The sequence below is a fragment of the Raphanus sativus genome, chromosome 4 (genome assembly GCF_000801105.2).
Source record: "Raphanus sativus cultivar WK10039 chromosome 4, ASM80110v3, whole genome shotgun sequence".
Lineage (NCBI taxonomy): Eukaryota > Viridiplantae > Streptophyta > Magnoliopsida > Brassicales > Brassicaceae > Raphanus > Raphanus sativus.
This window is the reverse complement of record NC_079514.1, coordinates 41,379,581-41,406,348: the sequence shown is the minus strand read 5'-3', so window position 1 is coordinate 41,406,348 and position 26,768 is coordinate 41,379,581. Positions and strand designations below refer to the sequence as shown.

At 36.5% G+C, this 26,768-nt stretch overlaps 6 protein-coding genes across 10 annotated transcripts; 2 read left to right on the top strand and 4 right to left on the bottom strand.

The window, feature by feature from the left end:
* Positions 1-438: 438 nt before the first annotated feature.
* Positions 439-2,414, bottom strand: LOC108853030 (WRKY transcription factor 55-like). Its single transcript, XM_018626498.2, has 3 exons — positions 1,987-2,414; positions 1,401-1,532; positions 439-982 (listed from the first exon to the last, which is right to left on the bottom strand). Exons 1-3 carry the CDS (start codon positions 2,397-2,399, stop codon positions 637-639), a joined length of 891 nt encoding a protein of 296 aa, XP_018482000.1. The 5' UTR covers positions 2,400-2,414; the 3' UTR covers positions 439-636.
* Positions 2,415-3,666: 1,252 nt separating this feature from the next.
* Positions 3,667-9,035, top strand: LOC108855240 (uncharacterized). Of its 2 annotated transcripts, none has more exons than XM_018629008.2 (21): positions 3,667-3,964; positions 4,240-4,338; positions 4,511-4,662; positions 4,874-4,946; positions 5,067-5,189; positions 5,265-5,373; positions 5,449-5,528; positions 5,712-5,793; positions 5,966-6,105; positions 6,188-6,298; positions 6,386-6,502; positions 6,621-6,710; positions 6,791-6,844; positions 6,984-7,058; positions 7,155-7,230; positions 7,367-7,466; positions 7,561-7,630; positions 7,708-7,775; positions 7,863-7,975; positions 8,157-8,408; positions 8,501-9,035. In XM_018629008.2, exons 1-21 carry the CDS (start codon positions 3,839-3,841, stop codon positions 8,779-8,781), a joined length of 2,391 nt encoding a protein of 796 aa, XP_018484510.1. In that variant the 5' UTR covers positions 3,667-3,838; the 3' UTR covers positions 8,782-9,035. The 2 variants fall into 2 exon arrangements, with proteins under 2 accessions (XP_018484510.1, XP_018484509.1); XM_018629007.2 differs by having other exon boundaries at positions 3,668-3,964; positions 8,154-8,408.
* A 246-nt stretch (positions 9,036-9,281) lies between these two features.
* LOC108855239 (glycerol-3-phosphate dehydrogenase [NAD(+)] 2, chloroplastic) lies at positions 9,282-11,784 on the bottom strand. Of its 2 annotated transcripts, none has more exons than XM_057008920.1 (9): positions 11,435-11,784; positions 11,028-11,164; positions 10,828-10,933; positions 10,550-10,751; positions 10,378-10,465; positions 10,042-10,189; positions 9,786-9,935; positions 9,566-9,715; positions 9,282-9,476 (listed from the first exon to the last, which is right to left on the bottom strand). In XM_057008920.1, exons 1-9 carry the CDS (start codon positions 11,495-11,497, stop codon positions 9,462-9,464), a joined length of 1,059 nt encoding a protein of 352 aa, XP_056864900.1. In that variant the 5' UTR covers positions 11,498-11,784; the 3' UTR covers positions 9,282-9,461. The 2 variants fall into 2 exon arrangements, with proteins under 2 accessions (XP_056864900.1, XP_018484506.1); XM_018629004.2 differs by having other exon boundaries at positions 11,440-11,783.
* A 550-nt stretch (positions 11,785-12,334) lies between these two features.
* Positions 12,335-14,686, bottom strand: LOC108851028 (uncharacterized). 3 transcript variants are annotated; one of them, XM_057007313.1, is made up of 6 exons: positions 14,334-14,686; positions 13,845-14,251; positions 13,726-13,776; positions 13,597-13,619; positions 12,886-13,278; positions 12,335-12,779 (listed from the first exon to the last, which is right to left on the bottom strand). In XM_057007313.1, exons 2-5 carry the CDS (start codon positions 14,217-14,219, stop codon positions 13,242-13,244), a joined length of 486 nt encoding a protein of 161 aa, XP_056863293.1. In that variant the 5' UTR covers positions 14,220-14,251; positions 14,334-14,686; the 3' UTR covers positions 12,335-12,779; positions 12,886-13,241. The 3 variants fall into 3 exon arrangements, with proteins under 3 accessions (XP_056863293.1, XP_056863292.1, XP_018479965.2); XM_057007312.1 differs by having other exon boundaries at positions 13,379-13,619; positions 14,334-14,684; XM_018624463.2 differs by having other exon boundaries at positions 13,379-13,619; positions 13,845-14,685.
* A 570-nt stretch (positions 14,687-15,256) lies between these two features.
* Positions 15,257-18,062, bottom strand: LOC108849214 (probable methionine--tRNA ligase). The gene is made up of 12 exons (XM_018622742.1): positions 17,892-18,062; positions 17,499-17,600; positions 17,145-17,315; positions 16,973-17,038; positions 16,777-16,842; positions 16,535-16,651; positions 16,276-16,439; positions 16,089-16,179; positions 15,919-15,987; positions 15,745-15,836; positions 15,594-15,657; positions 15,257-15,509 (listed from the first exon to the last, which is right to left on the bottom strand). Exons 1-12 carry the CDS (start codon positions 17,952-17,954, stop codon positions 15,405-15,407), a joined length of 1,170 nt encoding a protein of 389 aa, XP_018478244.1. The 5' UTR covers positions 17,955-18,062; the 3' UTR covers positions 15,257-15,404.
* A 3,262-nt stretch (positions 18,063-21,324) lies between these two features.
* On the top strand, positions 21,325-23,278 carry LOC108852323 (pre-mRNA-splicing factor 38). The gene is made up of 5 exons (XM_018625821.2): positions 21,325-21,733; positions 21,906-22,027; positions 22,124-22,214; positions 22,291-22,449; positions 22,811-23,278. Exons 1-5 carry the CDS (start codon positions 21,444-21,446, stop codon positions 23,124-23,126), a joined length of 978 nt encoding a protein of 325 aa, XP_018481323.1. The 5' UTR covers positions 21,325-21,443; the 3' UTR covers positions 23,127-23,278.
* Positions 23,279-26,768: the final 3,490 nt, after the last annotated feature.

Sequence of the window (26,768 nt, the reverse complement as noted above, 5' to 3'; positions counted from 1 at the left end):
TTGTTGTCAGAAATTCTGGTTACTGGATGTTCTATTTCAGAGCCAACTATATCTCTTTAAACTAAACTCTGATTTTATTTTAAAAATATATTGATGAAATGAGCTCTTTTAGATATTTGTATTGAAATATGGAGTACTTTAAGAAAATTCCAAAACATAAACCTTATGTTGCATCTTTGTAAAAATGTTTTTTTCTTGAATAAATTTAACATTAATTCAAAAAAAAACTGAGTACTTTTAAAAGGTATTGTGGAAAATAAGCTTTTACAATTTCTTAGGTAAAATAGATAGTTTTTCATTATTCACAAAAAAATAATCAAAATCCTAACACTAACTTTTATCAATTATTTCAAAATAATAATAATGTACTTGCATTCTAAAAAAATCTTTTCACAATACCTTAAAAGCAATTAATCAAATAGATAATGAGAAGGAAACTATACAACAATTAAAATACATGGTTGAAACAAACCCATTTAATAATGAAGAAAACACTTTTCATTGTAAAAAAAAAAGCGAACTTCTCAAGGAATTGATTCCCATTAGATCCAAACTAGAATCACGAGTGATATGCAAAACTTTAATACTAATAATAAATTAAATCAAACATGTCCTTTTTATGTAGATACATAAATCCTACTTGTCTCCATCGTCGCCGTCTTCCGAACGCCGGTAACAGTGATCATCATGATGACTTAGATCACTGAAAGAAAATATATCCATGTTGGCCCCAATCCCGCTGCTATCAAACATCATAGCATCAGCCATGTCGAAGAAAGAGGGACCGTAGTCAAGGGAAAGGCTAGTTGTAACTGGAGCAGTGGGGGCAGTGGCGGAAGCGGTGGGAGCGGTTGAGTAGATGTGGCAAGTATGTGAGCCACGGTAAGTGACTCGGAAGGTGAAGGGATCTTCATTGAGGCGTTGTACTTGCTTCTTAGCTGGACAATTGTATAACTTTTGGTGGGTGCATCTATAGTACGCCCTGTAATATTATTTAAGTACATGTACATATATGATTAGGACGTTTTCAAACTATTCCAGCGATATGATACGCAAGTTGCCTTTTAATTAACATGGATTAAGAAAAATAAATGATATGTATCATATGATAACTAAATGATATGTATCATGGATTAAGAAAAATAAATGATATGTATCATATGATAACTAAATCAGTGAAAGATATGTACTTATTAATTTAACATTGAAGATTCAACTTTCAACTTTTAATAATATGGTTATTTGGTCATTCTAATAAACTTAATTGGTGATTAGGAAACAAAAGGGACTGGTTATACAACTTACAACTTCCTGATGTGATGTAAATGTGTATTTATTGGTTACTGAACTAACTAAAAGTTGGTTATTATACGATAGTTTGAACACTTGGTATAGTTTACCTAGGAAACTTAGAACCAAGAATTTCCTTTTGACCGTATTTACGCCAAGTATGGTTATCGTCAGGTGGTAGATTTATGTTTCCTGTCCTTAACGCCGCCACCAGCACCACGTGTTCTTCTCCTTCGTTTTTCCTAAATATGAACTCATTTAATCTACATTAATTAATACATACGGTACGTATTACATATGTTTTATTTCTTTTAGTAGTTTGCAATTAAAAAAAAAACATATAATAATATTGAAAGTTGAAAATTTGAAGTGGAGTAGTTAACCATTGAAAGATTTAGGTAGATATATGTTCTAGCTTTAACTTCTTTATGAAAACTAAAGAAACTTGTTATAGTTATACTTGGACAACTTTCGAAATACCGCAATGAATTAAAATAAGTATTCTATAAAATACTAGAAACATTTACTAAACCTAAACTTTTGTAATATGTTTGAAACAATTTTCAAAGTTGTGATATTTTTCAAAAAATACTATGATTCAATAGTATTTTGCGGTACTATTCTTTGTACTCTTAACGTTTCTTTCTACCATATAACAAAATAAAAAGTTCATACAATTCTACTTTTGGGGTTTACCTTCTGCGTTGCCTTGGCGTGGAAGGATTGCTACCGGAGCCGCCTGATCTTTCTGCAGCCGTCAAGTTTCTTCCGCCATCTTCAACGGCCATGATCTGCCTAATTTGAGTCACGGCTCCGATTCCCTGAGATGATGTGGACCCGCCACACCTTAACCAATACTCCTGCATCAGACCCGGTTCATTCTGCATTAGCAACTGGTCTGAACACGACACAACCACCGGTTTAAGTTGGTCCAGTGCGGTATCCGAGTTCCTAAGAACTATCTTCAGACGCTCGTTTGCATCACCAAATGTCTTTGTGATCTCGTCGAGAGAGGTCGAGAGAGCTTCTAGTGACTTTTCCGGTAAGCTTGACTCAAGCTCCATAACCAGTTTGAATCCTTGGAAGATCATTGACATTACCTCTTCCATTTTTAGCTTAGTATTTCAATTTGTACGAGTATACGTAACTTAAATTTATTCATACGCGTGTGTATAAATAGACGAAGAGATACGTAAATGATGGTTAGTGCCCACAGTTAGCTTCGGTGTTGGTTCCAACTCTATTGAAATTTTGAACATGCAGATTATTCAAAGTTTGTGATATTTTTTTCTTCTAAAATGACATCATTTCTTATACTAATTATTTTGGAGGGGTTAAGCTAAAATGAATATTTCTTAAACGACATTTAAAAGTATGTCCAAAAATCAAGAACAAGCTTTTAGGCTATTTCACAATATTAAACAGCAAATATGTGTTCATTAACACTAGAAAACAATTGTTGGTTTCAAAAAAAAAAACACTAGAAAACAATTGTTTAGTAAACCCCTGACCAAAGATCTAACTAGTGGTAACACATTGACCTGGTCGGAGAATTCTATATAGCAAGGAGGGGGATCGTGTTTGGTTAAACACGGTAGCCGAACTGGTATTAGTATATTGACCAAGTCATGGTCTTCTTGCTGCTCAAAGGAAGAAAACAAAGTCATGGTCTTCTATGATTAACAAAATTAATTAATGTTTTTTTCAAAAAAGCATTTTCAAGATTTTCCTAGAAGTCTAGGCGAAGACTTAAGATTTCAATGTGAAACTGTTTTGAACATTTATTTCTTAAAATGGAGACACACTCCTTGACAAAAAAAAAAGAAGTGGAGACACACTAGTGAAGACATTTCTATGGCGTTGAAGCAACTACGAACGTTTGGTAAACTTCTTAAAAAACTAAATATAAGTTTCTTTGGGTCTGAAACGTTTGTTAGTCGTATCCTTACTAAAATTGAATATCTTCACACATTTATTTCATTCATATCATAAAATTCCGTGGGCTTATATATCGCCCTAAATTTTTATTCAATTGTTTTGAAATTTAATAAAAATGTTTTCTTAGTATCTAGTGTAAATTTTGACTACTTTTGAAATTAATAGAAAAGTTTCGAACATTTTTTAAAAAACCAAAATTTTTTCAGACATTTCAAAACCCAAAAATAAAAAAAAAATCGAAATAACGAAAAGGAGAGGTTACTTAACGGTAGAAAATCTAAATATTCGGTCCAAACCATGGCTCGGTCTTGGGCTTATACAATTCGGCCCACATAAAAACAGCACGAACTGTGTAACTCCACGGCGTCTTTGTGAGCAACGAAAAACAGCACGAATTGTAAAACCAAATACGAAAACGGCGGTGAGCCCAGTTCATATCGATCATAATAATTCCCGACGAATCAAAGAGCAAAAAAAAAAAAGAGAAATCTACGAAACTCGATGCAACAAAGCAGATTGTTGAAGAAGAAGAAGAGAGCTTGAGTCTTCGTTTTGCTCGTCCGTCGTTCTTCTGATCCCATAGATATCAATCGGAACACAAACAAAAACTATGTTTAAATTTTTGAAGGAAGTAGTGGGTGGATCTGGGACGGGACTGAAGGATCTACCTTACAACATCGGTGATCCTTACCCTTCTGCTTGGGGCTCCTGGATTCATTATCGTGGCACCTCCAAGGTCTCTCTTATTAGTCCCCAATGCTGCAGACTTAGCTGCAAAATCGAATTTTCTGTTGTTAAGTGTTCACACGTGTGAAACTGTATGACGTGATTTGTTTTCTATTGTTAACTTGATCCAGAAGCTAGCTGTAATCTTAGATGAGTATTAATGGCAATTCGAATTATATTTAACTGTTCTTCAATTTGAGTTTTTGAGATTTGAATTTGATTATTATATCTGTTTATTTGATTGTTATTGGTCACCTCATATCTTGTAATGTTGGGTTTATTCAGGATGATGGTTCTGTGGTTTCGATATTTGCTTTGTCTGGGAACAATGCTCAAGATGGGCATTTGGCTGCTGGGAGGAACGGTGTTAAGCGTCTTCGTACTGTAAGTTCTTCTCATAACCTTTATAACATGGTGTGTAGGCTTGGTGAGCTATTTTTACATATGTATATATGTGTGTGGTCAGTTGATTCAGTCTGAATGTCAGACTAAGTGGATTTTCTCATTGTAATCTGTCTGTTAGATTATCTATCAACTACTATTTCCTTTTTGGCAGGTGAGGCATCCAAATATACTTTCGTTTCTTCACAGCACGGAGGTTGAAACTCATGATGGTTCTACTTCCAAGGTTACTATATACATAGTCACTGAGCCTGTTATGCCGCTCTCTGATAAGATAAAGGAGTTAGGCTTGAAAGCCACTCAGCGGTATGCACTCTTTCTTCTTATGAGCATAAGAAAAATAGGCCAAAAGGATATTATAGTTTGCGGCAATTTTTATCTTTTTCAACAAATCATATCATAGTTTTATCTGTCTTTTTACTAATTTTATTGGTTTTCTCAAGTCATATTTACCCTTCATACATGGTAATTTTTTGATAACTTCTCTAATTTTATTGTGACTGGAATATTTGCCTAGGGATGAGTATTTTGCATTGGGGCTACACCAGATAACTAAAGCTGTGAGCTTTCTAAACAACGATTGCAAACTTGTGAGTATTTGCTTCTTATAACATTATAGTTTTCAGCTATTTAGAGTACACACTAGATTTTGGTATTGTAGATGTCATATTGAATTCATTATGTAAACCTTTGATTCCTTGTCTCAACAGGTGCATGGAAATGTGTGTCTGGCGAGTGTTGTTGTCACACCTACTTTGGACTGGAAACTCTATGCTTTTGATGTCCTATCAGAATTTGATGGAAGCAACGGATCTGCAAGTGGACCGATGCTGGTAGTATTCATCACTCCCGAAGTTTTTTTTTTTTGCTTCCTTTTCATCCTTTCTAAACTTGTTTTCTTGTTTCAGCCATTTGAATGGCTAGTGGGAACACAGTACAAGCCAATGGAAATGGTTAAGTCTGATTGGGTTGCCATTAGAAAATCTCCTCCATGGGCCATTGATTCATGGGGTTTAGGTAAGATCCTGCCAACTAATTTTCAATCGCAATATAATTTAATTGAAGCCTTTACTTATACTTCTTACCTTGTAGGTTGTCTTATTTATGAACTCTTCTCGGGCTCTAAGCTGGGAAAAACAGAGGAGCTGCGTAACACTGTCGGCATTCCTAAGGTTTGGCTGTCATCCCTTCCTTTCTTGAATATGTGGTTTTAACTCCAGTGTATCTGGAACTTTCAAGTACTGGCGATGTGTTTTTTGTCAAAGGGCTTAGTTTTTATGGTTCATCAATTTGTATGACCTTAAATTCGAAGAGATGGCTTTCATTAAAGTTTAAATGTTTTTTTTTTCTCACAGTCTCTGCTTCCAGATTATCAGCGACTCCTAAGTTCCATGCCTTCTCGCAGATTGAACACCTCAAAACTTCTAGAAAATGGCGGTAATCTTCTTGTCTTGGTTAAAAATCTGAAACTTAAATAGTTTATTTTCGATTTTCGGGTTGTGGTTTCTCTGTATTTTTGTTATGGGCCCTTCCATTTAGGATTTTGGATGTTTGTAACGACGTTGTATCTCTCATAGTTATCCTTATTCTTATTTATGACTTTTGGCAGAGTATTTTCAAAATAAGCTGGTGGACACCATACATTTTATGGATATACTTAACTTGAAGGACAGTGTTGAAAAAGATACTTTCTTCCGCAAACTTCCAAATGTTGCTGAACAGCTTCCTCGGGAGATCGTGCTTAAGAAGGTGTGAATTTGAATTGTTGGGGTATTAAGACAACATTTGGCTTTGCGTTTCGTTATTTGACTTAACCTTCTGTTTGATGCAGCTTCTCCCTCTATTAGCGTCTTCCCTTGAATTTGGTTCAGCTGTTGCCCCTGCATTAACTGCTTTACTTAAGATGGGTTCATGGTTATCAACTGAAGATTTCAAACTCAAGGTTGTTCACTCATAATGTGCTATGTCTCCCTTAAAACGCTTCAAACCCTATATGAATATTTTTCTGTTGTTTTTTATATGACTTTAGGTGCTGCCAACAATAGTCAAGCTTTTTGCTTCCAATGATCGAGCTATTAGAGTTTCTCTTTTACAACATGTTGATCAATTTGGAGAATCAATGTCAGGGCAAATTGTTGATGAACAAGTAAGTTTATTTTTCTCTCTTTTGGCCTAAAACTGTTTTAGGTGTGGATGTTCGACAAATATGCAATCTTGATTGCATGCTTTTAACATTAACATTGACGGGGACTGTAATTTTATAGGTATACCCTCATGTTGCTACTGGATTTGCGGACACATCTGCCTTTCTGCGAGAACTGACTCTTAAGTCAATGCTCGTTTTAGCTCCAAAGGTATTATTATCCTTGCCATTTTTCCTCTTGTCATTATCCAATTGTATTTGTATCTAATATATATATGATTGTGGATGCAGCTTTCTCAGCGTACACTTTCTGGATCCCTCTTGAAACATCTTTCCAAATTACAGGTTTGTATCTGCCACCTCAATATTTGATTGTTCTAGTAAACTATAACCACATTTCTGTAGTTTCGTTGATGGCAATCATTTGGTTCTATTTATATGGACTTAAGAGGTCATTGCGGTTTACGTTTTATTTTATCCTCAGGTGGATGAAGAGCCTGCAATCAGAACAAATACCACTATATTACTCGGGAATATTGCCACCTACCTAAATGAAGGAGTTAGTCTCCACTACCTTCTTTGTTCTTTAAATTCTTTTGTTACCTTTATGGATTTATTGACTTTGTTTGTGCCTAATCATGAAAATATGATGCAGACAAGGAAAAGAGTTTTGATTAATGCTTTTACAGTGCGTGCCTTGCGGGATACCTTTCCACCTGCTCGAGGTGCAGGTATGTAAATGTCTCTACTACTGGATCCTAATGATCACATCATTTACAGGATGTTTTGGTTCCACTCTCATTCGGTCTAAAATATTCCTGCTGTTATCTTGTTTCCAGCTTTCATCTGAGATTTTACTTAATGCAGGTATTGTTGCACTATGTGCCACCAGTACCACTTACGACGACACCGAAATAGCAACTAGGATTCTTCCAAATGTTGTTGTGCTAACCATTGATCAAGACAGGTTCCTTATTTAAGTGCATGTTATTTTGCCTTTTTGGTTTAGTATTTTCACTTGGGACAAAATGTAAAGCATTTTCTCTCATTTTCCGTAATAGTGAGGTTCGATCAAAGGCATTTCAAGCTGTAGAACAGTTTCTTCAGATACTGAAACAGAACTATGAGAAGGTAGAGATGATAGCTGTACCGAAATCTTTCCTTGAGATATTTAGTGTTTTATTGACATTTGTGGGTTTTGTTAATAGACGAACTCTGGTGAGACAGGAGTCACCGTAGGAGATTCAGCTATACCTGAAACTGCTGGTCTGATCGGGTGAGTAAAGTAGATGAAGTATACATGTAAACATTGATCAGAGTGCTCGGTATACTAACTGGACTACTCTACTTATTCTTCTTATAGATGGGCTATGAGTTCTTTGACTCTCAAGGGTAAGCCATTAGATCAAGCGTCTCTTGCTTCTTCTTCTTCAGCACCATCTCTAGCTGCTGCTGCCTCAAATGCTCCAAGCACAGGTACACTTGACATCACTTATAAATTTTTTTCTCTCAACCATGGAAGTAATAATTGTTGAAATGTACAACCGCAGATATGTAAATATAAATACTAAATAGTAAATTAAACCTTGATAAATACAGTTGTCAATACTTTTTATTTTGCTATTTTGTTTACTTCTTTGTAAATCTTCCTCAGCAGCAGAGGCGCCGAGTGTCAGAGCCAGTCATCACACACGTTCCAACTCAGACTTCACTGATCAACCCGCACCACCATCCCCATCATCAACAGATGGTTGGGGGGATGCTATGAATGGCATTAGCGAAGAAGATCATGACAGCGACAAAGACGGTTGGGATCTCGATCCTATCGATGAACCAAAACCTTCTCCAGCTCTCTCAAACATTCAAGCAGCTCAAAAACGACCTGTGTCTCAGCCTTCTAGACCCGCAGGTACTGAATCAGTTTGCCTCAACCTATTTTGTTAAGCCTCCTATAATGCATATGATTATGTCTAATATTCATCTAATCATCTCTCTTTCTAGCTACAAGCTCAAGACCAAAGATTAGTACAGCAAAAGCAGCTGCCAAACCCGAAGACGATGATCTGTGGGGATCCATAGCTGCTCCTCAACCTGCAACTACTTCAAGACCGTTGAACTTAAAGAAGACAGTACAGTCTGATGATGAAGACCCTTGGGCTGCCATTGCTGCTCCACCACCAACCACCAGAGCAAAACCTTTTTCTGGTCGTGGTCGAGCAGCCAAACCTGCAGCTCCCAAACTTGGTGCCCAACGCATTAACCGAACCTCATCTGGAATGTGATGAACACTAGAGGTATACAATGTACATTTTTTCCAAAGCATCTCCAGATGACTCGAAGAGGTCGAAATACATTTTTTTGATTCGTAATATCATTCATTTTAAACCCAAAGAATGTCTCTATTTTTAACCTAAGATTTTTAGATATTTCAAAATTTTATATGAACAAAACCTGATCATAACATTACAGAAACCTATGCCATGGTTTGTGATGGCTAAACGGATTTGATCTCAAGTTTTTGTTATACTTGTACTGCCACTGCCACTCATCTTACTTTCTCTTCTTTGTGTGTTTAGTATATAAGACCACAAGAGTTTCTCTAGGTAAAAAGAAATCACCGACTTGACAAGATGTGTGTAGACGCAGAACCTAGAATAAACAGGTTGTTAACTTTTGTAGCAATATAATAATTCTGTTGAAACAATTATATTTTAATTTTCAAAATCAAATGTGGCTCGTTTTATGGGTTCTGTTTGATTTTTGTGTTAGTGAAAGATAAGAATATGCAAAGAGAACTTTTATACAGATTTTGTAAAATGTTTATGAACAATTCACATTAATGAGATTACAAAACTCACTTCCAAATCATCTCTGTAATGAGCTATCTCTCTCTAACACAAATGCAAAGATCTAGCCGCCTCTGAATATATGTATGATCTTTAAAACCAATTTGTTTTATCTCTCATACTTCCTCAACCTGCAAAACCCATGAATATTACAGAGAATAAGTCAAATGAAATAACCATAGAAGTAGCAAATTTACAAATCCTGAATTTAGGAATCAACCTGAGGAAGGCTCATGAGTTCAAGAACAGCTTTAGTTGGTGTCAGTTCGTTATCGATTATCTTAGCTACGGCTGTCAAAACAGGGAGCTTCACGTTGTATTTCTGTGCTAATGCTATCACTGCCCCAGCCGTTGCTACACCTTCTGCAACCTGTGCCATCGTTAGTCACAGATTCAGTTTCACCATATAAGACAAGAGAGCAATGAGGAGGACCACACACCTGATTCATGGAGCTTAGTATCTCATCTAATGTCTCCCCTGACCCTAACCTGACTCCAACTGTTCTGTTTCTTGAAAGATTGACGAAGCACGTGAGCATTATGTCCCCGGTTCCTGACAAGCCGGTTATGGTTGTTGGCTTTGCACCCATCTTCATACAAACAAGACAACAAGATAAAGAAAATGCAGTAATCATTGTGGTGAGTTTCTTCCCACTTTCTATGGAGCCTATTACAAAAATATACTGAATTTGCTACCTTTGTGGCTAACCATCTTATCTCTGAACAACCTTGTGAAACCAGAGCCGCCATAGAGTTGTTACCGAGTTGCATCCCATCAACAATTCCTGCAGCTATTGCTAGAACATTCTTCAGAGCACCAGCAATTTCCACTCCTGTGACATCACTGGAATGATCAGAGGTTACAAGCTGAGTGCAGCACAAAACTCCCTCGAAGAAAATAAGAAATCAACCATTGTATCTCAGTCACTAACATTTCATATACACAGGACATAAATAAGTATCAAGCAGCTAACCAAATGGATATAGTCACAAGCTGGTTAAAGGCATTTCACAAGTGATGAAATGATGTACCTGGAAGTGTTGATTCTCAAGTAACCAGAAGCCAGAAGCTGCTGAACGGAATTAGCCAATTTCTTATCTTTAGAGGCAACCACCATCGCTGGAAAGCAATCAAATACCAAAAGCATTCAGCATTATTATTATACATTACTCTATTTTCACGAAACAAGAATATGACTCTAACCAGTAGGCAAATTGTTCATCAGCTCCAGAGCAAAAGAAGGGCCAGAAAGCGCAACAAAAGGTTGCCTAGGATTCTTCAGGGCAGTAGGGATTATCTGAGACATCATCCTAAGAGTATTAAGCTCCAGACCTTTGCTAAGAGATATAAAAGGCAATCCTGGATCAACGTAATCCGAAATCCCCTCTAGAAACAACGAGCTGAACTGCAACAACAACAAGCCACATCAATCATCAGAGCATACAACAACAAAAACAAAAAACTCAAATAGTGGATAAAACCTGAACAGGCACAGCATGTAGGCAGTAGTCAGCATCAAGCAAAGCAGCTTTGGCATCAGTCGTGGCGATCACATTCTCAGGCAGCTTATGCTCAGGAAAGTACTTACTAGTAAAAAAAAATCAAGAAACCTTCAAATCATCACTACAAACTCCTCAAAAGCATATTCTTTAATGTGTTGAGATTAACGTTGCAATGGTACCAGTTATGGTGGTTCTTGTTGATAGATTCGCAGACAAAAGAGTCACGCACAAGCATGTTGACCTCTAAACCCTCTTTCCTTCCAGCTACGTGAGCAGCCATTGCTGTACCAAACGAACCTCCACCAAGAACAACTACCTAAAGAAAAGTTAGTTACAACTGGATTAAACCGGAATGAGATAACCAATCTATACATTGAACCAATCATAAACCGTTACTCTAAATATCTTCCGAAAGATTCAAGAACAACAAACACATAATAATCTTTCTGTTCGCTGAGCAACAAAGTTTGTTACAATTGGATTAAACCGGAATGAGATAACCAATCTATAAATTGAATTAAACCGGGAATGAGATAACCATTTTTAAGAAGAGGTTGGTTCAAGATAACCAAGTACAACCGTGTACCTTACCTTGCGAGTGCGTTCGAGGACATCGGTTTTGGCTTTGGCGCGTAAGGAGCGTGACCATCGGACTATCTTCTCCCACGCGATGCGCACCACTTTGCGCTGGTCTCTGGTGATACTGGTGTCAGGCGAGGAGTCAGGCTCGGGGAGATTCGGAGAGGAGACGCAGCGGAGGAAGGTGGGGTTGTTGGTGTGTTTGAGAGGCGGAGGATGCTTGCCGGCGAAGTGGAGGTCTAAGCATGCAGGTTGAAGGGAAGCCGCCATTGTTCGCGGAGGTTTGAGAGGAGAGGTCGAACTAAACCCAACCAATCGGAGAGAGATATTGAGAAGAGAGAGAGACAAGTTTGGGTTGGTCCCTTTGCACTTGTTCTTTTGGCCCATAGATGATGTTATAATGGGCCTTCTCTTACATGGGCTGTTAATTAAAGCTTGGTGTACAACAAAAATATACTGATAAACCAACCCAAATAAGGAAATCATGCCCGGTTTGGTGAAAAAGGTTGGTATTATGTACTTAGATTAGAATCGATGATGATAGCCAGGTAAGGTCCCGTTCTTTTCAGTTCAGATTTATACGGTTTTCAATTTACCAATCTAAAAACCAGTATGTACATAGTGGATGATGATTTGGTATGTTTCGATCTCAGATCAGGTTTATCATCCAAATCTGGTTAATGTGATGATAGTCTGAGTCTCAACATCCAATAGCAGAAGAAAGGTATCAAAATAATACAGTTAGTTGGATGATTTAAAAGCAATCGGTTAAAATTTTTTTTTTCTCTAATCAATGTTTGTGTACCAACAATCTAAAAGACTAATGAGATGAAGAAGAAGCTTTGGTTTCATTAAAGAGCAAATGAAGCAATCTTGAATCTCACCTTAGAGAAAAGTATGAGCTCCTTCGTAAAATCAATTAAGCCGAACAAACCGAACCAAAATCATTCGGTTATCTAGCTGAATCAAATCGGCTAGTGTTTACTAAAATCTCAAAAAGAGACCGCTTTCCTATTAGAGCAAACTCACAGGTTTTGCCAAACCGATATCTTAAACTTATTTGGCTTGATCCAAAACGGTTCACTAGAATCCAATCTGATCGGATTTACAATAAAAATGCAAATACTACCCATTACAAACCAATTAAAAATTACTTCAAACGAGTCCTTGGGCAAGATTATCCGTGGTCTTGAGGTAGTCCCATCTCTTTTTTCCTCGGGAAAAAGAATCCCTTATATTTTTTTTTGGACTGTGAAAACAGATTTTCATCTTTTAAAACTTGCCTTTGCCATTGATTCCTCGTCACTGTCCTCGTCGTCGTCGTGGGGAATAGGCTTGATAATAAGAATCTCCTGTTGAGAACTCTCAAATAGTTAGACAATGAAAAAAGCAAACTGATACAAAATCAATCAAGCAAGCAAGCAAGCAAGAGAGAGAGATGATGAGGGATGAATTTACCTTTCGTTTATGTTCTTCAGAGGAGAGATGGCTGAAGAAATCTGAAACGCTTAGGGCAGTAAAGTGGCATGTTTGGCAAAGAAACGACGAGGAGGAAGAGGCACCCGAAGCAGTGCACTTGCGAAGAACACAACTTGTTGTCTCGTGAGACCTAGCCAGTAGGGTTTGCCAGAGCCACTCTGCAGTATGGTACAGTTGTGACATACTCTGAGGAGTATATGTACGTGCCAGAACAAGGTTGTAGTAACTCCATTGTTGTTGTTGAGCCCGAGAAAGGAAGAGAGAGAATTTTTCCACTTCATCAGATATGACCATTATTGTAGCTGGTGGTGGATGATCAAGCCATGTGGAAGTCGTCAAACCACTATAAATATATGAGGGTACCCCCCCTCTCTGTACGAATAAAGAAGGCAAGGGACAGTTGAAGAAACCAAACTCTTTAAAGTTTTATTATAAAAATAAATAAAATTAAGGAGAGGATAAAGAACAAAACTGGTGTGTTGAACAAGGATTCCAGTGGAAGAGAGGGCTTGGAGGAGGTGAGGATGTGCATTTTCCAAGTTGCCCATGGCAGTGATGGTTACAGGACCACAGTATCCCAAATCCTTCAAGGCACCTTGTATACTTGGACGGACCCTGCGAGCATCATAACCATCAGGCACTGGACAGGTGTCCATGTCCCACCACACAGCCGTTTTAGAATTCACATACTCAGGCGCCGCTTGGTCGTTCATCTAAAAACATCAACAAACAATTTTCATGCACACTTGGGGTCTGAACTATTAAAACCTAAAAGGAAAAACATTAAGACTAGCCGACTAGGTATTGGTTAAAACTTGCCTTGGTCGTAAAGAAAGGTAAGAAGTCTGGCACACTAAATTTCTCCATCTTCTGTTGAGAGAAACAGGAAATAGTTAGACAATGAAAAAAAATGTATTTGAGGATAAGGATGAGCTTACAGTCTGTTCATGTTCTTCAGTGGAGAGATGACTGGTGAAACTTGCAACGCTTAGGCCAGTAAATTTGCATGCTCTGCAAACAAAAGACGACAAGGCAGAGGAATCGACCGACGAACTGCATTTCTGAAGAACAGAACTTGTTGTTGTTGTGTCCTGAGACACTGAATCTGCCGCCGCCTCCAGTATGGTTTTCCAGCGCCAATCAGCAGTATGGTACAGACGTGACGGATTCCCAAGAAATGAACGTGCCCGAACAAGGTTGTATCCCCTTTGAATTTGTTGATTCCGGCAAAGACGGAAAGACAATTCCCTGTCCACCTTATCGGATACGAGCATTATTGTAGCTGGTGGTGGATTATTTCTTTTGAATTCCATCACATCACTGAAGATTAGTGTAGCTACCCAATCTGTGAAAGCACCGCAAGGGACAAGTTTGAAAAAAAAAAATTAAAAATATTCCAAGAGGATTAATTAAAGTAAAACTATTACCGGGGATGGCGTGTTAAACAAGGATTCCAGTGGAAGAGAGCCTTTGCAGGAGGTGGGGAGGTGCTTCCTTCAGGTTTCCCATGGCAGTGATGGTTACAGGACCATTGTATCCCAACTCCTTCAACGCCCCTTCTATACTCGGACGGACCCGACCGGCATCATAACCATCTGGAACCGGACACGTGTCCATGTCCCACCACACCGCAGTTTTAGAATTTGCATACTCAGGCGCCGCCTTGTGGTTCCTCGACATCCTCTCCTTCTTTACCTTTAAATTTTCGATATCTACCTTTAGCTTAGGGTTTCTTTTTTACTTTGAACTGTATATATACACCAACTTATGGGCCGGCCTCTAGAGCTGAACTGCAACAACAAGCCACATTCATCAGCAAAACATAAAAATTAAGCAAACAATTTTTTTAAACAATAATAATAATCAATGTGATTAAACCTGCACAGGCACAGCATGAAGGGAGTAGTCAGCATCAAGCAAAGCAGCTTTGACATCATCAGTCGTGGCATTCACACTCTCAGGTACCTTTCTGCTCAAGGAAAGTACTTACTCGCTTACGGGTGCAGCTACGGGGAGGGAAAATGTCCGTTAAAACCCCAAAAAAAATTATAATATGTTTGTGTACATACACATAAACATTTAGTTTGAATTGATATAAGGACTGATAATATAAAGTATTGATGGGGCTTCTCTTATTCGAGCCGGAAATTAAAACTTGGTAAAGCTGATATTAGCCTGATAAGATAGATCTGTTCAAGATGCAATTAAAAAAAAAAAGAAATACAATTAAAAGTTTTATTTGAATATTGAAGTAATGCAAGTAGGTTCTCTTTCCGATCAGGTTTGTGTATAGTGGATGGTGTTTGGTTTTTATCTGATGATGCATCTGCAAATGGTGGGCAAGCTAAGCTATCAAAACGGAAACTGAAACATTGTTTGTCAAAGAACACACAAAAGAGAGTCACAGCGGTTGATAATAATAAACTTGTAATTCGACTTGTCACAACAAGATTTATAATCTTTTTTTTTTGCCAATGAGAATAAAAAAAAGTAGTTAACTACTTGATGGTAGCTTTGGGGATGCTGGAAGTGCAAGGTCCAGCTGAGGTCATGAATGGTATGCCTTTGTATGTAGCTACCCCACTTTCATCAGTGTAGAGATGCTGTGAACATAAAAATGTATTACTGTTTAATGCAAAACACACATCACTAAGCATGTTCAATTTGGTTAAATGTATAAAACATACCGGTGTTATCTTCTCAAGTTGCTTCTTTTTTGGGTTGAGCACATCTTCTGGCTTCCCTTCCACCCTATATAAACACAAAGGTTCTCAAGTTAGTGATGAAGAATAAGAGCAATCAAAGAGGTCTGACAATAAGTCATTAGCGTTATATTACCCTGAGAATGAAACACGCTCTCCTGGTTTAGCTCCAGCAGGTGGTAACAATGGTTCCACAACAGAATGATCTTCATTTGAAGCACATAGAACCTGTAGCAAAGGAACCAATATCAAAGAACGAGTGATCTTCATTGAAGAACTAGGATGAAGGCAGAGAGAAGAAAGTCTTTACCAGTCCTTCTGACATAACATCTCGTAGCTTTCCAGGTTTCACATTCGTGATGAGTGCAACAAGGCGGTTCTTCATCATCATAACACAACAAACCAAGGAACAACAAATAAGTAAGCTTTTAAGTTACAAGAACCTGACGATTATTTGTATTGAGACATCATTAACTATACCGTTAGATCATCAGGACTGCAGAATTTTGCTAAGCCACTAACGACTTGCCGCACTTTACCCTCTCCGACATCTATTTCTTCCACAAGCAAACTGTATATAGACAATACACAAGACAAAAGTCTTACACATATTCTCACTGAGATCTTGAACAGAGACCTAAGATTAGAAGTGTTTTTGACTACAAACCTGTCTGCAGATGGATGTTTCCACGCTTTTCTAATCAGACCGACTTGAATATTAAGCAGACTGACACTAAGCTCCACCTCTTTGTTAGCTGCTGGTTCTGTTTCAGCAGGTTTCTTCTTATCTTTCTTGGCTTCCTTCTCTTTTGTAGCCTTCTTCTTTGGCTCCTACACCAAAATAAAGTGGAAGGTTCGGTTCTTTTTACAACATACAATTAAAACTCACTATCATGTAAATCCAACTTCAAAGGCGTAATCAGTACCTCAACGTCAGTTTTCTTGGTGCTTGGCTGCGCTTCTGACTTCTCGACAGGCTTTGCACTTTCTGCTGTTTTCTTTGCATTAGCATTTGCATCCACCTTGACGACAGCTTTTGATACCTGCGTTTAGAGTAAATGAAAGAAGATAAGAAAAACATTTGCTCATCTAGTTTGTCATTTATATCGAAATATGCCATATGTTATTGTATCATCCAGAAAACGAGAATAATGAATAGATAGCTAACCTCGAAGTCAAACTGGGGTAACTTCACAGAGATTGGTCCAAACAATGTTGACAACCCTTCTCTAATCTGTACAAGTTAATAGCGACAAATACATAAGATATTAATCACACAGGGACGCTATTCCTCTAATAGATTTTACAGACTAGCTTTTGACAAAAATAGTTAAATGAGAATATTAAAATGTTGATCTTCTTACCTGGATGTAGTTCATCCATCTTACGACATGTGGTATTTTCTCCTTGTCTGAATCCGAGAGGCCAAGCTGAGAAACAGCAAGTCAGCAGATAACAGTTAGTTCCACTTTTACTCAACAAAAAAAAAGTTATTTTCTAGAATAATAGGTAACAAGAAGAGCAAAGCAGTCGTACCGCTGAAGAATGCAGAGCTGCAAACACAACAACATCAGCTGCCGATGGCGTCAATCCATTCCCCAAGATTACAGACTTGACAGCTAACTCTGCATTCAACTTTTCAAGAGCTGCAAAGCAATCTTTTGAACTCGCTGGGAGACCTTCCGCATATTCCAGCCACTTTAAAACCTGGAATAGTAGGGCAGAATGTGAGAGACAAAAGGATGGATAGTGCTAAAGAAAGACTCATCATTTAAGACCACCACACAGAAGACAAACTCAAACAAACTAAATCCACCTCAAAATGTGGTATAAACGAGAAGAGATCTCAGTATTCATGTTTTTTAGGAGCCAAGAGAAGAAATTAGTTACCTCCCCGTTGTTTTGTGCAGACGCTTCCTTTCCAGATGCCTTCAAAACATTAGCATACAGCGCCTTGACATCACTCTCACCAGCCCCTCCAACAAAAGATGCCTAAGCAAAATCAATTTTCAGAAACAGAACCAAAAACGAGAGATCAGAGTAATCTTTCAATGAAAGAACGAACTAATCAACACCTTTTTCACAACAAGATTGATGCATGCCACAACAATACAAGTCGAAACACTGATTAAAGAACATTCCTTTGATAGATCCATTCGATACCCACTAAAAATTAAAGAACAGAACCATACACACACAACAAGCTCAGCTACTAAAGCTAAGACTTTAAACAAAGTCATCATAAAGGTGAGAGCTTTATCAGATGATATCTACTTCACTTACAGAGTCCAAGGAGAAATGTTTACAGAGCGCTGATACGATCATCTGCTTCGTCTTTGAATCCATCTTCAACTTCTTCTCTTTCTCTATCTTTTGCCTTCTTCTTCTTTTGAGGCTCTTCGCTGAAACAGAACACTGCTGCTGCAGTTGTCTTCGATAGGGTTCTGCCTTTGTAATAACAGTCGTAACAGACTCCCAACTTAACGGTGTTATCTCAGTTTCTTGTGGGCCTGTCAGTAACCGGTTCATCATGGGTTTATACTTAAATTAAGGCCCATTATATCTAAAACTACTATAAATAATAATAAACAGAAAATAGTAGGAATTCATGAAATATTATTAAAAGTGTGAAAGATAAGAAAAAAGTCCAAAATAACATTTATCAAATAATAATAAAAAAAAACTGTGGAATCACCATAGCCCTATAATCAAGATTGTTAATGTCTGATATTGTTTTAAAATAAATGGAAAAAAATATTTGACCAATGAAAAATTTGACCAATGAAATTATAAGAATTTTTGTGAAAGTGTCTATGTAATTGAAACGTCATCAGAAATTACTTCTCAATTAATATATAAGAGGATTTCACAAACCCTAGCTCCAACGATCTAGAATCTTCGAAATCCATGGCGTCATCACACACAAACCCTAGCAAACCTCCACCGTTCGATCTTGATACTCTCTTCAGACCCCCAACTGGTCCACCTATATTGAGCACTCACTCCAAAGTTTGAAGGAGTCAGTTTCTGAAATCATGTCTATGCAAGAAAAAAAGAACCAGGTGACATTTTGATTTTGAAACTAAGGCTTTGTTGATTTGAGCACTATTTCCCTTGCAGATTGTGATTGGCGTTGAAAGATTCTGTAAGCCGTATTATTGAGAGTAGTAATTATATTATTTTTGCCCTCTTCCAAGAGCAGTCTGTTAAGAATGAAACGGCATTCAGAGACATTTCGCAGGAAGCAGCAACAAACTTCATGGCGGGAGTTTAATGCAATGGTTCAAAAAATAGTGAAGAGCTTAATCTAACTGTTTCACACATAGTACGTGAAGTAACACTTGCTGTTCAAGAAAATATATCTTCTTTCATCAACAAAACCCTCTAGGTTTGAATTATATGAGAACGGTAGAGCTGACTTCTCTTTCTATTATTTTATTGCTGAAAATGCTGCTTTTTCTTTCTTTTATACAGGATGGACTTCTAGAAACTGTTCAATCAATGACTGAGGCATCCATAGCTACCCAAATTCAAACGCAATATCAGACCCTTAGGAGAGACCTCCAAGTAATTCTGAGTTCACCTTATTTTAAAATTAATGCAGAACTAGTGCAGTCTCAACTGCTGCTTGATGAATACGATGGTTGATCTTTTATGTTCCTGCCATTTATAAATTTCAGCTGGAGTTTAGGTCGACTCTGGAGGCCACACTCATACCTTCCCGAGCAAACAAACGCAGCCCAGCTACTCAAACGTTAAAGGTAAGATGGAAAGTCATCATTCTTCTTCCCAAGACTGGTATAGTTTCAAAATCTAGTCATTTATTTCGTCTTCTAAGGTTGATGCTAAATATGTAGGAAATTGTTACTTGTATGTGGTCCTTAAGCCGTGAATTAGCCGAGAACCAAAAGAATTGCTTAACTCTCACAGCTGGGTCTAATCTGTTGGTTACTCAAGCAAGTAACGAACCTTTGGGTGCTTTTCTTGGCAAGGTTTGTTTTCACAATCTCTGGAACTAATTATAACCACGAATCTGATCATAAGCCTTGTGTTAGCTTGATATCACTATTCTTTGGTTCTTTGCTTTTCTTCTATGTTATCTTTCTTGGATGATGTATGTGGTTTCAGTCATTGACACATCAGACCCGTGGGTAGTATCATGGGGTCCCTTAATCTTTGAGCAAGTCAGTAAGAAGATTTTGCACCCCAGTCTCAGTGAATCAAGCAGCTACCGCTTCGCCGTCGGACTTTTAAAGAACGTCATCAAGTCTTTGCAATCGGCCTGCAAATGATACAATCTCTTCTCTTTTTTCCTCATCTTGTTCGTTTCGGTGCTTATTGGAAAACAAAAAAAATCATAGGAAGACCTTTACTATTTCTATTCTAGGCATCTTTATTTTTCTGTTATGTTTTGATTATCTTTTTCATTTTTTTTATTTTTTTTTGGTTTTGAACTTTTGAAAACAAGCAATTAGATAATCTCATTTCCTCCATGAAACCATCATCAAAGTTTCAATTTTCAATTATAGCCTAGAAAACACTAGAATGGAGCTTATTCCCCATTATGTTCAGCTCAATATTCTCAGCTCATCAACGTCTGTATCAAACTATCATAAAAGTACCAACAACTCACGAGTCACGACCAAGCCTAATAACAACAGCACCAGTGTGTACATTTCCCTCTATGAAAACATCATCTGAGTACCAATTTTCAATCACAGCCTCGAAAAGACTAGACTTTATCTTAACCGGTGACAAACAAGAAATAATATGAACAACCAGAAAAGGAACGAAGAAAAAAAAATAATAGAAATAGAAATATTATTCTCTATTGTTCCTTCTCGGATTTTATAGGGAATATATTTCTTCTTTGATTCCTTAAATTATAAGGAATGAGAAAGAATATTGAAGAAAAAATATTTCTTATAAATGATGTCAAATTTAAGGAATGAAAAATAATTAAGTATTTTCATTCTTTATAAATAGTGTCAAGTTTAAAAAATAAAGAAGAATTAGACATTTCCATTTATTCATTTGGTCACCAGTTATCTTAACACATCATCGAGGTAACGATCCGGTTCTGAACTCTGTTTGGTTAATTATTGTGGTTTATTATTATACTTGAATTAAGGCCCATTATATCTATAATACTATATATAAAAATAATAAACAGAAAATAATAAGAATTCATGAATATCATTAAAATTGTGAAAGATAATAAAAAGGTCCAAAAATAACATTCATCAAATAATTTAAAAAACAAAACTGTGGAAGTACCTTGGCTTAATAATCAAAATTTAAAGATTTATACATTAGATCTATTATTTGATTCGCAGATGTAAAACTATTTTTCCAAATTACACATAAACTTATCAAAAGTTTATGATGTTACATATATATAACTATTTATTATGGTTATGTGCTATGAAAAATTATGTTCATCAAAAAATATCACACATGTAAAAAAGTTATCGAAATTTTTTTTTCTATGAAATTATTTATTACTATCATACAAATTGCAAGTAATTTATTTGTAATAAAAACTTAGATTATACGATGATGAAATTGTATCACACTGTTAAAAGGAAAAACCTAATCTAATTTTAAACCTTATTCCATCTCTAAATTAAATTCTAATCACTATACATTAAATTCTAATTATGTCCTTTAAAGTAACCGCCCCAAGACCCATTATAAAATCCCAATGAGAAAATAGAAAACAATATTAACTTTCACACGTCAAGAGTTCAAAACCTCTGCCCTAGGCTTTTCCTTCTTCTACTACACCGTCGTTAAATCCAATCCACTCCGGCGAACTAAGCATCCCCCGAACTAATGGCGAACCGCACGGACCCATTAGCGAAGAACATAAGAGGAACGAACCCACAGAACCTCGTGGAGACGATCGTGCGTAACAAAATCCGCGACCACACTTTCTGGAAAGAGCAGTGCTTCGGCCTCACGGCGGAGACGCTCGTCGACAAAGCCATGGAGCTCGACCACGTCGGCGGGACCTTCGGCGGCAACCGAAAGCCCACTCCTTTCCTCTGCCTCGTCCTGAAGATGCTCCAGATCCAGCCCGAGAAGGAGATCGTCGTTGAGTTCATCAAGAACGATGATTACAAGTACGGTTTCTTAACCAAAGCTCTTGTCTTTTTGTCTATATAACGTTTTGGGTGTTTGTAAAATTTGCTTTTTTTCTTACCAAAGCTCTTGTCTTTTTGTCGTTATAACAGTTTTTGGGTGTTGTAAAGTTTGTTTTTTTTTTGCTAAAAAGTTTTTTTTTTGTTATTGCAGGTATGTTCGTGTTCTTGGTGCGTTTTATCTGCGTCTCACAGGGTCTGATGTTGATGTGTATCGTTACCTTGAGCCTTTGTATAATGATTATAGGAAAGTGAGGCAGAAGCTATCTGATGGGAGTAAGTTTTTGTTTTTTTTTTTTTGTTCAGTGGATTTAAAGTGTTTGATTGGTTTTGTGTTATTCACTGACGAGTTTTGTTTTTTAATCTCCTTAGGGTTTGAGTTGAGACATGTGGATGAAGTCGTTGAGGAGCTTTTGACTAAGGATTATTCTTGTGATATTGCAATGCCACGTTTGAAGAAAAGGTTTGTTCTTTTATATTTAAAAGTGTAGTTGAATGGTTGCTTTTGTTTTTATGTTAATCTGTTCTTTTGATGATAGGTGTACGCTGGAGCAGAGTGGTGCGTTGGAGCCTAGGAAGAGTGTTTTGGAAGATGACTTTGAAGAAGAAGAAGAAAAGGAGGAGACCGGATCTGAAGATGAGAAGGTCACTGAAAGAGAAAGAGACATGGACAGGAGACGTGACAGTCATAGACACAGGTATCTGGATCCCTGCCCTTTGCTAGTACCATGTCTAAAGATTTTTTTTTCCTTAGGATACGTTTGTTGCTTATGGTTGTGGAAGCTGTTTGATCTGGCTAATGCTCGCGCATTATGTCCAGGATTCTGTCTTTATTTCCTCTTATGGCATTTCAAGCCATCAGAGGTTGCAAATACAGCTTCCGAAATTGAAACTGTTGGAGATCCTTACAGGTTTTGCTGTACTGGCAGTGTGCAGTGAAAAGTATGATGGATCAAACATTAGTACAGTTATTATAGCTTGTCATTGTGATTGTGTTTGAGACATGTCTTGTTTGTTTCATGAGTTATAGTTTGACCATAGCTTTCTTGTTGTTGGCAGGGATCGTGATTATGATATGGACCGAGACTATGACAGAGAACGTGGGCGTGGTCGAGACAGAGATCATCACTATAGAGGCCGGGATAGGGAGAGGGAACGAGACAGAGATAGAGAAGGAGACAGAAGAGACAGGGCAAGGCGTAGAAGCACGAGTAGGGATCGTAAGAGGCGCGAGACTGATGATGACCGGGACAGGGAGGAACCAAAGAAAAAGAAAGAGAAGAAGATGAAGGATGATGGAACAGATCATCCGGATCCTGAAATTGCAGAAGCTAATAGGCTGAGAGCATCTCTAGGACTGAAACCCTTGAGATAAGCAGATGAAGGGGAGAAGACTCTCGAACTTATTTAACCAGGCCGTGGTTCATGTATCCAGTTACTTCTCTGTTTCTGTACGGAGGTTGCAAGTGTTTTTGGCTTCACTCATAGAATCTTTGATGTAGAACAAAAGCTCCCAAGAGATTCTGATTTTTAATGCCATCGATTCTTTCTGTAAACACTGTCTTTTCCTCAAAATGGATTTTCTATTTCAGTGTATATGTTGTGAGGACAGTGGACAATCTATCTTATTAAAACAGAAACATTTTGTTGGACCTAACATTTATTTTGTAAATTTTTAAATTAAATACATCTTTATACTTTATAGTTAAACCTACATTAAATCACTAATGTTCATTTCTTTATACTACTATCCATGTTTCCAAACAATATACTTATTTCTTTATACTACTATCAATGTTTCCAAACAATATATTTTTATACTACTATCAATGTTTTCAAACAATACAATAATTAATTTTAGTTATTTTATATATATCATTTTCTTTTTAAAATTTTGTAGAAACGTTATAATTTCATAAATTGTAAAATAATAAACTTTAAAATTTGGATTATAAGATTACAAATTATGAAACTATTACAATTTAAATCCAATTAGATTACATATCGGTCATCCATCAGTTCAATCGGTTAGTCTCGGGTTTTAGTGATTTTTTTTAATATGTATATTTTAAAAACCTAAATTGAATTGTCAGATCTCCGGATTAATCGGTATAATCACAATCGGGTTGAATTTAAAAACACTGATTTAAATGCAAAAATATTTTAAATACACTCTTTAAAAATTACCAAAATATTTGTTAAATTATTAGTGAAATTTTTCATCGTAAAATATTCCGCGCTTCCAAAGCGCGGGTCAAAATCTAGTGAGTCTATTAAAGTTGCAGCATTGCTCACAGCCAAGATTCCACACTAATTGCCTTTTTAAGGTAACTTTAGCTGAAACGGCACCGTCATGGCTCTGAAGCTCCATACATTTCATTATGTGCTATAGCAGTAACAAGACAACGTGTGTATTAATATGCCACTTTGTAGCAGTGGTAACCAAAAAATATCTTCTAATGTTACATATACAAATCAACGTTTGGATTATTTAGGTTAACGTATGTTTGGGGCTAGATAAGCTGAAAGAAATATGCTAGTTTTGGGTTTGATAAAGATTTGAATGTGGTTGCAAGATTCTGTTTTGGTGAATGCAGTCTAGTGTAAATATGAGAGTTTTTTACCCAGCAGTCCAGCACCGTGAGAGACCGGCTACCATCTTACCCAGCGCCTAGCCTAAGTGTTTCTTCTCTTCTGGAAGTTTACTCCCCTTTGCTGTCTCCCTAGTGCATTGTTTGTTTCCTCTCTCTTGCTGGTTTTCTTTACTTTATCCGTTTCGTTGTAGTAATAAATTGTTTAACAACAACAATGTTTTTTTTTTGGTAACTCTGGTATCTGGGTAGCTACATTCCCAACTATCTCCTGAAGGGGTCCAGCGCCCCAACGGAAGGGATGTTAAATCCGTTGTGGCCAAGGCTCAAACCCGGGTGGCGGGCAGTCCAGCGCCCCAACGAAAGAGATGTTAACAACAACAATGTTTTATTCAGAAAATAGTATAATCTTAACATCCATACCAAAGAATAAAAGAAATAAATGAGTTTTTTCTCACATACACACTCTATCATATTACTTTGTCATCTTGTATGCACCATCAATATGTAAATATTTAATTGATATCTAAAGCATTGTTTATGATTCAACTTTTTGTTCTTACTACAGTTTGATTCTTATACAAATAGAATTTAGGATCTCTTATGCTCTGGAATTAAGACAAGATATTAAAATACTTTTTAGGTCTCAATTAATTTGGAATAATTTATTTTTTCTAGCCACGAACACAATATATTTGGGGAATTTTCAAAAATACCACTTTCAAGGTATCATTATTCATCTTTACCACCACTAAAGATACATTTTCAAAAATATCTTATTTATTAAAATATTAAAGATTCTTATATCTTTATTTTTATATGCTTTTCAAAATTCTAATCTCAAATTCTAAATCCTAAACCTCCAATTCTAAACCCTAAACCCAAAATCTTCAACTCTAAACCCTAAACACTAAACTATATACCCTAAATTCAATATCCTAAACCCTAAACCCTAAAGTCTAAACTATAAATCCCAAAATCCTCAACTCTAAACCCTAAATCCTCAACTCTAAACCCTAAACTATACACCTTAAACCCTAAAACATCAAATCTAAACCCTAAATCCTAAACCTTCAGATCTAAACTCTTCATTAAAAGTAGTGGTAAAAGTGGTTAGTGTAAATATGAAAAGTGGTACTATAAAAATGATATTTTTGGCAATTTCTTATGAAATTTAGAAACAAGAAAATTAAATAAAAGATGTCGACTTTTTAGTTGGTCCTCAGTTAACTATTCTTTTGTCTATTGTCTTTTGTCTTTTCTCGGTTTGTTGGCTAAGATGAAAAAAAATAATTACTTGGTGAGGTGTGATATATGTCGGATCTAATATCCACCCAAAACAGATATACGAGGAGTCAGAATCCTAATCCAAACGTATTATATATGTTAAAATTTGTAAAATATAATTTTAGTTATAGACATATATATATATATAATTTGGATATAAAATATGTAAAATTATAAATTCTATTTAACTTTTAATAGTATACTTAAATTTATATTTTAAATAGTAAATAATTAACATTCATTTTATATTTTAGTTTTAGTTTTAGTTTTTATAAGAAAAAAAAATCAAATCCATATATCCGTAGATAGTGGATATACTTATTCTTGATATCCAAAAACCATAGATAGATAACAATTTCATTAATCCCACTGATCCGAATCTATATTCAGATATTCTAAAATATACAGGATATTCTTTCTTTAAAAAAAAAAAAAAGAATATCAAGCGATAAACATTACTACATTAGTGTTGCGTTTGGAGATCTGCTCCGCTAAAAATTTGCGGGCAACTTTTCAAGCCTCTGCATGTAGACGCATACATTGTTTTGAACAAAGAAGAGAGGTGCTTGTAGCGCATGTACGTCCAAGAATGGTTTTAAAACGAAGAAAAGAGAGTATGTAAATTATTGTTGTATTTTCTAGGGTTGTAAGTGTTTTTGGCTCACTCATAGAATCTTTGATGTAGAACATAAGCTCCCAAGAGATTCTGATTTTAATGCCATCAATTCTTTCTGTGGACACTGTCTTTCCTCAAAATGGATTTCTATTTCAGTTTATGTTGTGAGAACAGTGGACAATGCAGAGTTATTAAGTTGCAGCATTGCTTACTGCCAAGATTTCAAACAAATTGCCTTTTAAGGTAACTGTAGCTGCAACGGAACCGTCGTGGCGCTGAAGCTCCTTTTAAAGTTAACGTATGATTGGGGCAGGCCAGCTGAAAGAAATATGCTACTTTGGGGTTGATAAGGAGGGAGTGATTTTTAGACTTGAAGAATTTAAAGATTCAGTGGTTTTAGTGATTCTTAAAGTCTTGAGCAAATCTTTTGTTATTGGTGTAATGATTTGATATTTATATTTAAATTTGGTGTAATGATTTTATAATTCATTGTAAAAATTTTGTTATTCAAAAAGTTGATTAC